Here is a 16,580-nt window from a genome sequence, read left to right as displayed (position 1 = left end):
CTTAAAATTAGGTGGTAATTTGAGTTAAATTGTAGTAAATTGGACTAGTCAAACGCTTAAAATTATGCACATTTGCATATTATTTATTTGGCACCAATAACACTCTGCATTATTAAAACTGAAAAATTGTCATCCTTAAAGCTTTTTGTTTTTCTTTGTTTCACCCATCTTTGAGAAAAAGAACAGATTAGTCAATATAACTTTTGTGTATCGTCATTTTCACTTCCTGGTTTGTATGCCTTAACACAACTCTGCAAATTTCACGTTGCAACACCACAAATGTTTAATTTAACCCAAAAGTTTTCATAAAGTAAAAACAGTTATATTCAGATATTTATTTTAAGTGTTTGTGTAAAAAAACAATTTAAAACTTACAGTTGACAGTAAAACTACTTGACAAGGATATCTGAAATAATATAAAATGTGAATCTGAATTGAAACAGCGTGACAGCTTGGTGTTTGTTATTATCTGTACTGGTTATAGCTGGTGACTAGGTTGAGGGAAGGAAATTTCACGAGCCAAAATCAAAGGGACTTAATAAATATGAAATACTGAAATAAAGTATCAGACCCTGAAATAAAATACAAACATCACAGATACAATAATGAGAATTAAGGGCTTGCTCTTACACCATTCAAGTCAATGAGAGTTTTTCCATTGACTTGAAGAAAGATCAAGCTCCTAAGGAACACGCTGTATCAATAGCTTAAATAAATTAATATAGATATTACTACCTGTTAACTAAATGAAATAAACTAATTCTCCCCCTCTTAAGGATGAATTTACTGACCAAAAATCCCTTTAATCTGAGAATGTGTATGTTACAGTTATAACATCAAACTACTTTGCTGAACTGTGTGACAAAATCAAATGAGTTCGTATTCCTAAAGAATAATTTCTGAAGGACTTGCACCATTCCTTTGTGGTATGAACTGCTTCTAATTAGCTGAGAAAGAATCTCTTTGAAATACTGTAAGCCTAAGATCTTTGTCAGGTCACTTAAGGAAGTGCTGGTATACATTTAAGTGTCTCATGCATCTAGTCACTGATACTCTGTTAGTTTTAATGAGCACATGCACATCTATCAAAATGGACTTTGAACTTGAAAACTTAAGCTAGGCACTTAAGGAAGCATGTCTTGCTTGCTATGCTGCTTCTAAATGATCTTTTATCAGTGATAGATGATATAAGTGAGCGTGACATTAAGCAGGGGTCAGGTACAGTTTCAGGCAACTGCAGGGTCCTTTTTCACTTCATTAATAATAGAGGGAGTATGCGGCAGCCGGGAAGCAGAAGCCTGGGCTGTTTTCATTACCACTCAACAGGGGCAGAACATGGACTTCTCTGTTTTGCCAAACAACAACCATCCTGATAAATTCCTACAACTAGATGTGAAGTCTTTAGTGAAAAAAACTGCCTTTTTACAGGCCAGCCTAGCAAAATATCCAGAAGCAGTTTTTCCAGGAGCACAGCAATGGCACAACAAAGTCTATTTACAGGTAAGGGCTAAAGAAAGACCTGAATGCTTGATTTCTTTTCTTATTATTCCATATAAATTTTGTGGTTCAGAAACAAATGAAATTTGGGTTTGAGCCTTTCGCTGTGGTTACAGACACTACATGTCCCTGATACTGCACCATTGATGTCAGTGAAAGTTTTGCCATTGACTTCAATAGGAGCAGCCCGCATGGGAACAATCTTCCTGACACCATAAGCTCACAGCCCTACCACTGCCCTACCACACCTGTTAGTACCAGCAGTGGCCTTCTGACTCCTGGTTGTAGTATTTTTTAGCATTTCCCAGTATGTGTATGATATTGTGTAACATTAATTGTACTGGCAATGAGAGTTCTGTGGCACTTTAAAGACTAACAAATTATCTGTGCAAGTTTTTTCATGGAGTTGGTGGATTTCCATTTCAAACGGCTAAATTCAGTGCCATCCATGTAGAATAGTTCCAGAGGGGTAGCCGTGTTAGTCTGTATACAACAAAGAAAACAAAAGTTCTGTGGCCACAGAACTCTCGTTGTCACGGCTACCCCTCTGGAACTATTAATTGTATTTATTATAATATGGGGTAATATGGAAACCTTCCATGGAACAACAGATAGGACCTAGATAGGAGGAAAATTCTGGAGGAGAAAAAAATCAGGTTTAAAATGAAACTCAGTTACATCCTTAAAGGTAAGAAGCAACTCCCCATAATAACTGACATTAACAGTCAATGACTGTGTACTATACAATTAACTTGGCTTTCATGACTGCTGTTGGGTGAGTTACTTAAGCAGACACCAGAGGGTTATTCCAGGGTAGAAGTTAGGGACAAAGAGACAGGATACAGAGATAGGGAAGAAAAGAAGAAATGCTTTAAGTAGAGGTTCCCCTCATAGAGTTTTCCCCAGATTGCAAAATATAAAAACCTAATCCCCTGCCCTCTATGGAACTAGCATGGGTTTTGACTTCCAGAAAATGCTCAGACCTCAGTGGATCTGCCGGAAGACAGAACCACTTCATTGTGGGGGAGGAAAGGTGATTGCTGCCCTGCCTGGCTCTCTAGCTATGTGACTCTACTGGAGCCAAGTTGCTAGGGATGATTCTAACTGCAGCTTCCCCAGAAGTTCCCCTCAGAAGGGAAGAAGGTTGCAAACATTGTATTTCAAAAATATGAGACAGTTTTCCTAGCGGACACACACATGGCTGTCATTGCAAGAAAGGAACTGATTTTTCTTCACGGATGGTGACCTATGAAACTTGAGGTGGCTGTAGGCCTCTATGGGATGACAGAGGCTACAGGCCACACTGGACTCCTCAGGGCAGATGCCCTGCTCTGGAGATCCCATAATGGCCACACATGTTACTCAGTCCTCATCCCCCTGAGGGGTGAAGTGTATAGGAGAGGACAGTGCACACTGTGCAAAGGGAATCTGCTGCACCAGACATGAGGGCAGTTGGATTGTTCTCAACTCTGCCACTGCCTCACTACGACACCAGTCAAATCAGTTTCCCTCACTGCCTCGGTGGGACGAGACACCTTTGGTGCAGTGATGCACTCCATCTACAAGAGCTTTCTCAACATGAAACAGCTTAAGATACATTACTGCTCTGGCCAAACAACTTTCTGCTTCCAAAAAAACTCTGCAATGGAGGTGTAGTGGCAGTAACTATAATACAAGACAGTTCTGGTGTCATCAGAGTTTGGACTCAGGGGAAACTGTTGTACATGTGAGGGATCCTTTTGCTATAAGGTGCCAGCTTCTACCACCCAGATACTTTTGCTTCTTGGTCACTATTACAGCCCAAGAGGACATGGGAAAGATTAAAATGACAGAATCACTTTAAAACAGCAGAGGAAACCTATTCCCCACAATTTTCTTGTCGCCCCCCCACCCCCTGTGATGGCAGGAGATGCTGCTCCATTGTAGGGAGAAGGTCTTGAAAGCAAATAGCCTGTGTACTCCTCTCCCTCTGGTCACCCCTCAGGGGAGCCTGGCTACTTTCTGAGGAGGGTAAATGAGGCCAGGGACCAAGCCCTTCTGTGCTTCTCCGATTTACAATGCTCAGGGGAATCCTGCTTCACCAGGGATCTTCCTCTCCCTTTCCCTGCTGCATGGCTCCCAGGGGATTCCCTCTGCCTAGATCTGCTATTCACCTGTCTCTAAAAGCTTCACTTTCTGTTCTGAGACTTCTGCTCTTTGTCCTGTTCCCAGCACTGGGCCACCCCAATGGAACCCACAGTCACAGCCTGGCAACTATTGAGGCATCACAAAGGGCCCAGCTCACTGTGTGCACCACAGCCAACAAGCAATGCCAAAGGGAGCAGGAAATGGACTCCCCATCCTTGCCCTGGCAACTCTCCCAGCCAGAAACCCCAATTTCCCTGAATGGCCCCTTGACCTCTGGCTATCTATCAGCACAGCTGAAGAACTGCTGGTCCCACTCAAATTTGGCCTGGCCACCCCTCCAAAGGCCTAGCCACCTGCAGAGGGTCAACCAGGCCAGATTTGTGAGGTGTGGTGAGTTTCCAACAATAGGGTTGTAAGGTATGATGCCCATGGTTGAAATACAGGATAAAAGGTATCCTATAATGATTTAGTATAGGACAGCCAATTTTTTAAATTAAAATAAGGGTTATCATTATAATAAAGGACTATTTACAACCCTATGTGGGGGGAAGGAAACGCATTAACCCACCTCCCTGCTCCTCCACTCCCAAGGCACAGAGTGCTAAACTCCAGAAGACAAACCACCAGCACTCCAATTCTCTTGCAGCTTGTGGGCATATTTCCCCCACCACCACTTTGTACAGGTATGAGAAGATCCAAACACAGCGCTCCTGTCCTCAGGAGGGAATGTTCTAGCCTATTTTTATTAAATAGGACTAGCTGTCATTGAGCCATCACTGAAGATTTCCAAGAGGATTAAATCTGTAGAGAATATTCTCCCTTAAACTGCTATCTTCTGCTAAAGAAAATTCTGGAGAAAATTCTCCTAAAACTCATTCCAGCACCTAGATGGCCATCTCAAAGGGAAACTACTCAAGTCATCATTTCCCATAGAAAGCAATTTGGAGTGTTAGTTTTCAAAACGTTAAACCTAAGGCACAAACTCTCCGCATCATCATATTCATTAGTAGATTCAAATAGTTCAGCTAACACACTGAACCCAATTTGTATTTTTATGTCTCTTTTCTGCTGATGAGCAAGTAAAGTGAAACTAAATACCTGATGTGCTCCAGACTTTAACATAAACATGATTGCACAGTGCAGAGCTCATGGTTTATGAATAACATGATGAAAAGGCTAACTGGGGGGGGGGGGGGGCAGATTTAAGGGTTAGTTAATTCAGAAACAGGAGGGGTGTGTTTCAGTTCTGAACAGGTGTCCATGATCTACAGACTCCTGAGTCATTAAACTTTGAGCATAGCTTAAATTCCCTGTCCAGGAATTCATTTTCTTTTAAGAAAAGTTGCTACTCAGGAATCCCTATGTAAAGTGACTGCTCAGGGATGTATATGTGTGCTTTTTGGGATGTTTGGCTTCAGATCATTCAAACTGAAGTGCACTTAAGTGCTTATGTGTTTCCTTCACCTATACGTGTCTTAATTTATTCCATTATATAAGGCAGCCTGATTTAAAAAACCCTTTCATTTCAGATCAAAAGCTCCCCCCTGCCCTTTTTATTTTGGTGTCAGGCAGAGTACATATTCATTCCCTGTATTGTATATTTTCATCATGTAACTTTTAAGTAAAATCTTGGTCCTTTCAGTGCCCTGTGTGCCAACTATGATTTACCTCAGCAGGTCTGGCTTAGGCTCAGCCCCTGCAGTTCTGTTCCCTTCTCCAGAACCAATAACAACAGTAACCAGTGGCCAGACAGCCTCTTTCAAGTCAAATATTATATATCAGAACAAAAGCATTTAAGAGAAAACGTATTTAAGACAATAAACAAGCCTATACTAATGCTTGTTTTTCTCTAAGGCAACTCATTCAGTAGAGCTTCTCCCTGGACAACTTCTGTGAGTGATCCACTCCCTTCTTCCCTTGAGAAGGTTTTTAACTCTTTAGCGTTCTTTGAATCTCCAGGCTCCGAGCTCTGGCAAAACAACACTTGCAATTTGTTGGAAACAGGAAACTTGAAGCTAAAGCTGGTCCCATTGTCTTACAAGTGTTTGTTTGAGGTTGCTTACCTAGAGAGCCATGGTGTTGCTTTCCTGTTTGTTCTTCCCCCAGCCCCTGATTAAGTTTAATTGATACATTCATACAGGAAATTCTAATAAACCACAATAGCTGCACAGTAACTTTACCTCAGTTACCTGGTCACTTAATATTCAGCGAGACAAGATAGGTGAAGTAATATCTTTTATTGGACCAGCTTCGCTAGAGAGACAAGCTGAGAGAAGTTGGTCCAATATAAGATATTACCTCATCTACTTTGTCTCTAAGATCCTGGGACCGATACGGCAACATAACACTGCATATAATAATCAGAGCATTATTGCATGTCCAGATTCTTAGACAGTACATAACTTCTCCTTTTCTGTCACAGCTAGTTTCCCAGACTCATGTCTTTAAAGAAAGACAAGGACCCGTGCTAATGCCTGTCTCCAGAGGTGTGACTTCAGGTGTATAATGAATTTATCACTTTGCACAGAATTAACGCATGTCAATTATTTGCTAAAGTAATTATCACCCTGCCACCCACTTTCATTATTATTGAGGAGTTTGTCATGAAGCAATTCTTGGCAATCTGTGGAGTACTTAAATTCCCTGGATCACTATCAGTCTGATTTTAGGCCTAGCTAGGTACAGACAGCCCTTGCCTTTTTCATTAATTATCTCCTCTTGACAGTGCAGAAAGACCAAGTGCACACACCGACACTTTCACATTTACCACCTGCTTTTCTATCCATTGAACATGAGGTTTTGTTGGCACAGTTGTGGGGACTGACAAGAACAGATGAAATGGTGCTTTAATTGCTCCATTCCTTCCTCTTGAGAGGACCCAGATGGTATAGCGCTGAGAGATTGCTCTTCTGTCTCAAGGGTTCTGTCATCTGAGGTGGTGCCAATATTGCATTCTGTCGCCCTACCTTTTTGATTTGTATTTGAGATCACTGGAGGAGATACTGAGCTGGTCTGGGCTGCATTGTCATTGATATGTTGATGACACTCAGCTCTACATCTGTTTTTCATTGGACTCAGCCAGGGCAGTCTCTCAGCACTCCAATGTTTAGCCAAGATTGGGGCCTGGATTAGGACTAACTGGCTGAAGTTCAACTCAGACAAAATGAGGGTGATGTGTAGAAGGCTGTGTGTAACAGCTAGCGGAGGTGGTGAAACTGATATCTGTCCCCTTACTAGTTGCAGTTTCTCCACATTTTCTTAGCATTGTTTACAATCTATGATCCTCTTGAATATCCAGATGGTCAAGATGCAGCTATAGCCAAGAGCACGTTTTAATCATTTATGACTGGCACAAATATTGCAAACTTCCATCAAAGTAGCAAACTTGTCTCAGTTATTATTGCCTTTGTCACCTCTGGGCTGCATTTCTGTAATGCTGTCTATTTGGGGAAATCAACATACAAGATTTTCCTCCCCAGGAAAATCGCCTGTAAATTATGGCAGCGTCCATTTCCCCACCTTCCCTATGATTGAATCCCACTTTAGATTTGAGGTTCTTTGCATGGCCACTGTCTCTATGCCAGATCTCTGTCCTACTTAGATATAGGTAAAGTATTCATAATGAAAAAATAGGCAAAGAATTCAGCCCCTTTTCTGTTGGTAAGTCACCTGTTAAGGAAACACTTCAGGGTTTGCAGATTTGTTCATTATTCAAATTGCTCAACGAATACTTTGTGAATTCATTTCAGACTATGACTTCTTCTTCAGTTCTTCACTATAATTGTTGCTTTGAATAGTCACTGTTCCCAATTCACTATTCCAATTGTCTGAGTAGTCACTGAAGTCACATGCTATTATTTCTGTATATGATCCAATCAATTCCAAAATCCCCAAAAGCTGGCTTCTCAACCTTATATATGTCACCAATACTTGTGCAAATGCACATTTGTAGCAGGATTCACAACGCTTTCCCTTTCTGTGAACCTTCTTATGAATACAATCTGATTACAATGAAAGTCTATGCAAAGTACATGAAAGAGGTTGTGAATTAATATTTGCAATATTTTTTCTGAATATTTACCCAGCTCTAATCTTCCTCTTCTGTTTCTCTGCTTCTTCTGTGCATAATCTTTTTTACAGGGTACCTTCCATCTCCCTGTCTGATTATCCCTTAAGTCTAAACCTCTACTTGTGCAATCCAGCATCTTTCCTTCTCTTTCACTTAGTCTCTATTTTCAGGGCTACATCTACTTCCAATTCTCCAAGATAGGGAAACCAGATGTCCCGATTTTATAGGGACAGTCCCGATATTCAGAGCTTTTTCTTATGTAGGCGCCTATTACCTCCCACCCCATCCCAATTTTTCACACTTGTTATCTGGTCACCGTACTTCAAGATAGCACATTCTGCCACACTCAGATTAATTACATCATCACCTCCACCCCACTATGTCTTTCCTGCAAACCTCCCACCACATTTATCAGTCCTACTCTCATGAAAGTTCTAGCTGCAGCTGCCATAACCTCATCCCCTTGATCACATTCATGTGTATTATATACCCACATTCTTACATTACTCTTCCCTATGAGGTGGAAGGTATGGTAATTGCTGGGATGAACAGGTAGTTAGATTATTTGGGGCATTATCAAAGCATGTGCTCAAAGTACCATGCTTTGGCTTTTAGAGAAAATTTTGAACCGGTTAGCCTATCCTTATTTTGAAATATTTTTATTTAAAACAACTGCTTTAAAACTCAATACTGTCAAGTCACATTCTTTTCACAATATTTTAATGAATGAATCAGAATGAACATCCCCTGGTGAGAGTGCACATTTTATTCATCTCCTATTTTTAAATAAGACTCCAGAGGTGTTCCTGGCAATTAGAGGGCAGCATGCCTGACTTCATTACAGGCAAATTGGTAGATACTATAGTAAAGAAGTGAATTATCAGACACATAGATGAACACAATATGTTGGGGAAGAGTCAACATGGCTTTCATAAAAGGAAATATGCCTCACTAATATTAGAATTCTTTGAGGGGGGGTTCAACAAGCATGTGCACAAGGGTGATGCATAGGATATAGTGTACCTAGACTTCCAGAAAGCCTTTGACAAGATCCCTCACTAAAGACTCTTAAGCAAATAAGCAGTCTTGGGATAAAAATGGAAGGTCTTCTCATGGATAAGTAATTGGTTAAAAGATCGGAAACAAAGGGTAGGAATCCATTTTCAGTTTTCACAATGGAGAGAGGTAAATAGCGGGATCTCCGAACGATTTGTACTGGGACCAATGATGTTCAACATATTCATAAATGATCTGGAAAATGGGTAAACAGTGAGGTAGCAAAGTTTGTAGACAATAGAAAATTACACAGGATAGCTAAATCCAAAGCAGACTGTGAAGATTACAACGAGATCTCACAAAACTGGGTGACTGGGCAACAAAATGGCAGAAGAAATTGATAAATGCAAAGAAGCGTACATTGGAAAACATAATCCCAATTATACATACACCGTATTTGTCACCACACAAGAAACGGATCTTGGAGTCGTGGATAGTTTTTTGAAAACATCGGTTCAATATGTAGCAGCAGTGAAAAAAACTAACAGAATGTTAGGAACTATTAGAAAAGGGATAGATAATCAAACAGAAAAATATCATAATGCCACTAAAACCCCACACTTTGAATATTGCATGCATTTTTGGGTGCCCCAACTAAAAAGAGATATATTAGAATTAGAAAAAGTACAGAGAAGGGCAATAAAAATTATTAAGGGTATGGAACAGTTTTCATATGAGGAGAGATTAAAAAGATTGGGAAAAGAGATTGACTTGGGGGGGTATGATAGAAATCTATAAAATCATGAATAGTGTGGAGAAAGTGTATAGGGAATTACCCCTTCTCATAAGACAAGAACCAAGGGTCACCTAATGAAATGAATAGGCAGCAAGTTTAAAACAAACATAAGGAAGTATTTCCTCACACAATGTACACTCAAGCTGTAGCATTCTTTGTCAGGGGATGTTGTGAAGGCCAAAAGTATAATTGGGTTCAAGATTGTCAGGGATGCAACCTCATGCTCTGGGCATCCCTAAGACTCTGATTTCCAGAAGCTGGAACTGGATGACAGCGGAGGGATCACTCGACAATTGCCCTGTTCTGTTCATTCCCTCTGAAGCATCTGGCCTCATCCACTGTTGGAAGACAGGACACTAGACTAGATGGACCACTGGTCTGGCCCAATATGTCCACTTTTAAATTCTTACGTTATGTTCTCCAAGATCATCCATCTAGTAAGCCTGCGAGATGCTTCATTAAAGTAACTGAAGAATTTTAAATAAGACAACAAACACAGTAAAATGCAGGCAGCAAAAAATGACAGTTTAAAATGCCAACTTAACTGAAAACAGGCCAGCAGAAACCAGATGGCTCTAGTGCCAGCTATAACTGTGATGTGGGAGCTACCTCAAGATTAAAGATTAACATATGGCAACTGCAGTAAGCTAACACCCGGGTTGGGGACACTGGGGCTCCACCTGCCCTCTAATACCAGATCCTGATGATTATAGATGGGAAACACACTTAGTTCCTTGTGCATGGGCTAGTGGTAAAAATGCCAGAATGATGTTTCCTCATACGATTACTTATATAAAATCTACTGTGTTCTATTCCCCCTCTGATTCTTTTAAAAGAAACCAGCCCCCTCACCCCCACTCATGATTGGGGAATTAGTATATGTTAAATCTCTTCACTTATGCCTTAGAAGGCTGTAAAAAAGATGTCTTGTTTTGCTTGCCTCAGAAACCTCTTTTGGATAAGGGAACTTTGAAGCTGCTTAGACTTTTTATGAAGGTGGGGGTGTGGATATTTGGAAATCTGTTTTGATTGCTTCTCTTAGATTATTTTTTTTAAATAATGCTGCTTTAGTGTGTAATTCTAACTCTTCTCCAATGCTTCCTATGATGCAGTCAGTAGTCCAGGCTCAGACTTCAGCTGTCTCAAATCAAAGTTCCCAGTCCAAAGAACTGTTAAGGAACGAAGAGGAAAATGTTATTTTCTAAGCAGGAATTTCATTTGTACTGCACATATGCTGTAAGAGCAATTCTGGGACTGCCTTAGGACAGCTAGGAATTTATTTGAGGGATGTGATGAATGTATCATAAATGTGTCTTCCAGGGCTGCTAAGAATCATTTAATTCAAAGTAGCAGTGAAAAGGGAATTGTGGTAAGCTGAAATTGGGCTGCTCAGGTTTCTGGTAACAACAGACTGAGACTGTCTTACCCCCTAGTGGCTATTGGTCTGCACAATATTAGCTACTACAACTTTGCCAGCTCTTGGAGAGCTTTGAGTTTCTACAGTCCCTGCACCAGGAGAATTCTACCTCAGCCCAATATGCGGCTTTTAGGGCCCCTTTACACTACTCCAGCTCTTTTACTTGACACAGAGTCCAAAGCTAGGGTAAGAATCTCACCCCTGCTGCCAAATGCTGCAACTTCCCTAAGGCAATCAAGATACACTTACCCCACTGTGACAAAGCTCAGGGAGCAAACACCTATTGGGACTCTGGGGATGGGCAGATGCACAAGCCCACTCATAGTTAAAGGCTCCTCCTCCCAGCCTCAGAGGAAGAGCTACCAGACCCAGATTGCAAGTAATTCTGGGACACAACTAATAAGAAAGGAGGGACAGGCATGAGGATTACAGGTCATAAGCAAGGATCCAGAAGGGGACACTGAGAAGAGACCACCAGACAGCACCTACTGCTCCTTGAAGGCATCTAGGGAGCCAGTGGACATGGCCCAATGGAACTCTGTCCAGATGGGAGAGTGAAGGGAGGGATAGAAGTAGGCCCCACAGTCGCAGAATACCTCCTCCTTCTGGTAGAATAGATGGCTACCTTGGCACATGAAGCAAACACATATTCAGTTCCAGGGGTGGGCGGGTATCAGTCTGCCCACATCTGAAGACCCCTCCCTCAGCCTAAGGGGAGGAGCTACTGAGACCAGGGCTCAAATGAATTCAGGGGACAACAAATGAAAAACAGGGACAGGAGGTTGGTTACAGGTTCAAAATCAGCAATCCGACAGGGGACACTGAACAGAGAACCCTAGATGCTGCTCCTCAAAACCGTCTAAGGAGCCAGTGGATGCAGCCCAAAGGAACTCTGCCCAGACACATGAGCAAAGGGAGGAACAGAAGTAGGCCCCACAGTTGCAGCGCACTTCAACGACCATCTTTGCCATCCTGATAGAATAGATGGCCACCTTTGCACAAGGAGCAACCAGGTGAGCCTGCATTCTGATCACTCAGACGTTATTTTGTTCTTCTTTAAAAAGTTGATAGAGGGAATTAAACAATCAGGCTGGCTGGGGTAAACAGACAATACCCCATCAGCCCAAAGCTGATAAAGAGGCAGGAAGGAAGTTTCAGTGGAGGAGACAGGGAATCAGGGCTAGTTGAGTCCAGTTATATGGAGATTTCAGGGGAGGCAGACTTCTGTTCCCCTCAGGTCCTGGGGAGAGGGCCAAAAAAAAGCACATTGGTTCTGTAAATAGACTGTTGTATGGTGACTGTTGTGGAAATAATGGAAGGAGCTTAAATTAAAAGGGTTCAGTGAAGGCACAACCACTGGAGTCCATGCTGTTCTTGTGGGGAATAAGGCAAGAGAGACCATGTGTGTTTTTGGCCCTCAACCTCTAATGCACTTTGGTTCCCACTACACTGCCTCAGCTTCAAATATTTCCTTTGTCTTCATGAGAACTGCAATACTAAACCCAATTCTTATCACAGTTATTTCATAGCATTTGTTTTCTATGACAGAATCTTCTCTTCCAACAGGCATTACCTTGCCAATTCATATTTACAGCAGCATTTAGCACTCATTTTGCACAGGCACTCATTCTACATAAGGAGAAATGCTGCACAAGGTGGAAAATCATCTCTCTCGTCTCTTTCTATACCAGAACAAAAAGAATAGGTCCATGTTATTTTAAAGTTAGTTCTACTGCACAATAGACCATGAGTGTGGAAGGGCATCTGTGTCATGAGAAGAATGATAACCATTTTCTGTCCTGACTATCTTACAGAGAGAAAAAAATTGTGTCTTTGAGCAGCCTGGCTTAGAATTGAGTGGGGTCAGTCCAGCAATGATTGACAGAGCTCTTGGTAAACACATAACAACTGTCACCTTGAAATCCACCATCAAGAGCAACCCCTTGTATGCTGACATCCGAACTGATGCTGACTGGGAGGAGAGGAAAAGAAAACCTTCCTGGACTGTTCAAGACTATGACAAGCATTCTCTGCATTCTAACCTGGCTCATTACCTAAAGGTATTGTACTGTAGAATCATACCTGAACAAAGCCAGATGCTGTGCATTGTATTTACCCTTGAACCACTGAATAAAACACTGTGCTCATTTGCAGGTTTCAGAACTAACTCTGAACATACGTTTTTGTAAGGACACCATAGTAGCATGAATCCAGTCATGAGTAGTATGGTTAAGAAACTGAAGACCTCAGTTCAATCCTGGCTCTGCCACAGATGTCCTCCATGACTGATAACAAATCACTTCATCTATCTGTGCCTCTTCCCCCCCCCATCTTTAAAGTGGGTATAATAATATTTTCCTACCTCACACAGGGGATGTGGGGAAAAATTCCCATTTGTTTGTGAGGTACTAAGGATTAGATCTGCAAAGGATTTAGGTGCCTAACTGCCACTTGAGGAGGCCTAAATCCTATATTTAGCCACTACTGAGATTCTCAAAAGTCCAGCTCAGCTGCTGCCTAATCCCATAGGTGCCTAACATCACTAGACACTTGAGTTTCCACTGGTAAAGTCCGCCATGTGCCTAAATGTTTGCCAGTGTACATGCACACAGCCACCTAAGTCCTGCCATTGCTGATCTGCTTAGAACCAAGCTCCCACCTAAGCACCAGCTGCAGGACTCTCACATTAGGCATTCATTCCCCTTCCTATCTTGGCTGCAGGTCGGATCCAGTAGGTATTCTTAGAGCATGCCTAGCCTGCACAAAAGACAGCCCATTACACCCAAAATCCCAGTGGCTGGGTACTCACCTGGGAGGTCAAGGTTTGAAGCCCCTCTCTGCTAGATTTGGAGCCAAGACTTGAACTGGGTGTTTTGAGGGGGCAGCATTTCAAGCTCTCCTTTTGAAGCTGTTCCACTTTTTATAAAGTACTTAAATATTCATTGGAGCAGGGCCTGGAACCCAGGTTTTCCACATGAGTGCCCTAACCACTGGGCTAGAGTCTCATCTTCTCTCTCTCTCTCTCTCTCTCTCTCTCTGGCCTAAGCCCTGCCTTGCTCCTCAGCAGTTCCTAGTGGCTAGCTTAGGTGGCTCCCTGCTCAGCTTGCTGGCTTCTGAGAATTCCATGCTTAGGTGCTTCTCTCTCCTCACGTGTCTCGTTCAGGGCTGGGGATTCCATTAAATGGTAAAGGCACTTAAAAGTTAGTTGCTGCAGCACTTGAGTTTCTTTGTGGATCTAATCCTAAAATACCACGTTGATGGCCATATAAGAATCTGGACAGGTAAATTATGCCTCAATGTACTTTTGCAAATAACTGAACTTGCCATAACCACATCCCCACCATCCCTACTCCTTTCTGCTTGTGGGTTAATGTGGATTACTTTTAGGGATTTTTTGACTATTCTTGTTGCTGAAAAGTGACTCAGATCTGCATTTGTGAATTAGCACCTCTACATCAGCATGCGACTGTCAGGAGGTTTCTTCTGTGTCTCTATCACATTTCAATGGCTGGTATCCTATATTCGGTTCCTGGATGAAAGATATGGTTTTAATAGTCCTCTGTGGGAAAGCATTTGGCAACTTGTGTAGCCTAGGGTTCAAGTGTAAATTTTTCTGATTTGAATGGTGATGTTTGAAATTCATTAATCTCTAAGTGATGATAGCCAAAATACTCCTGACTAACTATGTTCTGGTAACTTTATGTACAATACAGAGGAACTGAGTTCATTTTCTGATCTTTCTTTTAGGAAAATCCTAATGATCTACAGTTTTGGATGGGGGATATTTATACTCCTGGGTATGATACCTTGCTGAAAAAGAAAGAGAGAGAAAAGAAACGTTCCAAATGCTGCCTAATCATCCTGCTTGTGGTCTTAGCTGTCTGCATCTTGATTGCAATAGTCACTGTTTGCATTTTATTTACTTGATACAGCCAAATCCAATCAAAGAGGTTTTCCAATAAATACTTTTAGGAAAATACTTTCTTCCCCTTGTTTTATCTGAATTCCAAAATTGTTGTCATGAATGCAATTTATCCGACACCAAAGTTTTACAAAATCCCTATTCAGCATAAGGAATTGGTCCTTGAAAGAGGTAAATACGCTGAGCACTACAGTGCTTGCTTTATGTTATTTGTGTAATTCATAGCACTATTAATAAGATGCTTATTGTAGTGGCTTATTCTTCTGAACATGGTTTGGGCCAGATTCTAGTCTCAGAAACATGGTGCACATGGACAGTATATAGAAATATTTGCGACTGCACTTATCCACATACTATGCAAAATCCCACATCACACCTCCAAGATCTACCCTGGTTGTAATAATATAAGAGTGTGGCAATGTAGCATTTATGGTATTGCAAAATGTTTAAATAGCAATAAATCAGATACTAGTAGGGACTTGGATTAGAGGCAAATTGCTACGGACACTGAGCATTCAATAGTTCTCACAGAGCTGACCTAGATGCTTGAGTTATTCACTACATCTTTTTTTTTTTTTTTTTAAATACCACGGTATCTAGAGCTTCCATATTGACAGTTATTTGAGACAGGGCCTCACTTTACTACTTCACTGCTGCCTCACATCCCTCACACTCTACCTCCAGTGGAGCTGATGTAACATGTGTGTCACCCACAAAAGTGACAGTATCAGTATTTTGTTAGATGCCACATCACAGAAGCTTAAGTTCTAGAGCAGAAACTGGAACAGCAGATCCATACTGAAGGGTTTAAGGAATGAATTCTGTTTATAAGATGTGATAAGGGTCATGCACAAATAAATAAAACACTGGAAAGTGTTAAGGTATCTTAGACAAACAGATTAATGTCTCAGAATTATTCAGGATAATGAAAATACAAGCTAAATTGACAATTAGTGTATCACAACCTGCTGTGGACATCTCAAACTGTGTGTGCAGATAGGGATGGGCATATAAATTAGTTATATTCACTTCATGAAGTATCCTATGTGCTCATTGGGCCAGCCCCCTGTGTGTTTCTCCAGTGGCGCAAGAAGGATGTAAAGCTGACCTAATGGGACAGGTGGGATTGGCCTGACACAGGGAAATCTCCCCATGGCATTAAGCCTGAATACTTGGCTTTATGCCAGCTATTCCCCCTCCACACAGGAAGGTGGGTCAGGAACAGGATGGGGTGGGACCAAACTGCACAGCACTGCACTCTGATACTTAGGGGCAAGAGGACAAATCACTAAAGGAAACATTCTTAGCCGTATAGCTACTTTAACTCATGTTGTGGGGGGGAAGTAGATCAGGCAGAAGAATTGGGGGGAGGCAGAAAGGTGGGTTAGAGCCATCTATGTTTCCTTCCCCAACTGCACCCAGTGTGAACTTCAACCCCATCCACACCATTGCCACAACCACTTTGAGGACCTGATTAAAACAGGATTGTCATCTGATCGAGTGACAACATGGTTTCATTGTGTTGTGTAGATGGGATCTTAACCAAGTCCCTTAAACAATGACAAAGTTTTGGCATTATGTGTGCAGTGTAATTGTAGCCATGTTGGTCCCAGGATATTAGAGAGAGAGCTTTTATATCCAATAAAAGATAATACCTCACCCACTTTGTCTCGCTAAAGTCTTGGCAGTCTTTTAAAACCTTGAGGCACTAGCACACGTTAGGAATGCTCCTTTTTTTTACCCTACAAAACTGAAC

General features: G+C 41.6%; 1 protein-coding gene across 1 annotated transcript; it reads left to right on the top strand.

The window, feature by feature from the left end:
- Window positions 1-1,335: 1,335 nt before the first annotated feature.
- On the top strand, window positions 1,336-14,843 carry MINAR2 (membrane integral NOTCH2 associated receptor 2). Its single transcript, XM_067568647.1, has 5 exons — window positions 1,336-1,500; window positions 3,709-3,847; window positions 4,237-4,307; window positions 12,717-12,962; window positions 14,650-14,843. Exons 1-5 carry the CDS (start codon window positions 1,336-1,338, stop codon window positions 14,827-14,829), a joined length of 801 nt encoding a protein of 266 aa, XP_067424748.1. The 3' UTR covers window positions 14,830-14,843.
- The last annotated feature ends 1,737 nt before the right edge of the window (window positions 14,844-16,580 follow it).

Source organism: Emydura macquarii, unplaced genomic scaffold (assembly GCF_026122565.2).
Source record: "Emydura macquarii macquarii isolate MOO-44397 ecotype Brisbane River unplaced genomic scaffold, CSIRO-AGI_Emac_v2 contig_2897, whole genome shotgun sequence".
NCBI classification, from domain to species: domain Eukaryota; kingdom Metazoa; phylum Chordata; order Testudines; family Chelidae; genus Emydura; species Emydura macquarii.
This window is presented reverse-complemented; position numbering and strand designations above follow the sequence as displayed.

Bases quoted from the DNA above. Each gene is read 5' to 3' on its own strand.
- MINAR2 (XM_067568647.1), top strand. From the start codon at position 1,336: ATGGACTTCTCTGTTTTGCCAAACAACAACCATCCTGATAAATTCCTA. The intron at 1,501-3,708 runs GTAAGGGCTAAA...TCCTGTTCCCAG, and splicing joins ACAACAAAGTCTATTTACAG to CACTGGGCCACCCCAATGGA. The intron at 12,963-14,649 runs GTATTGTACTGT...TCTTTCTTTTAG, and splicing joins ACCTGGCTCATTACCTAAAG to GAAAATCCTAATGATCTACA.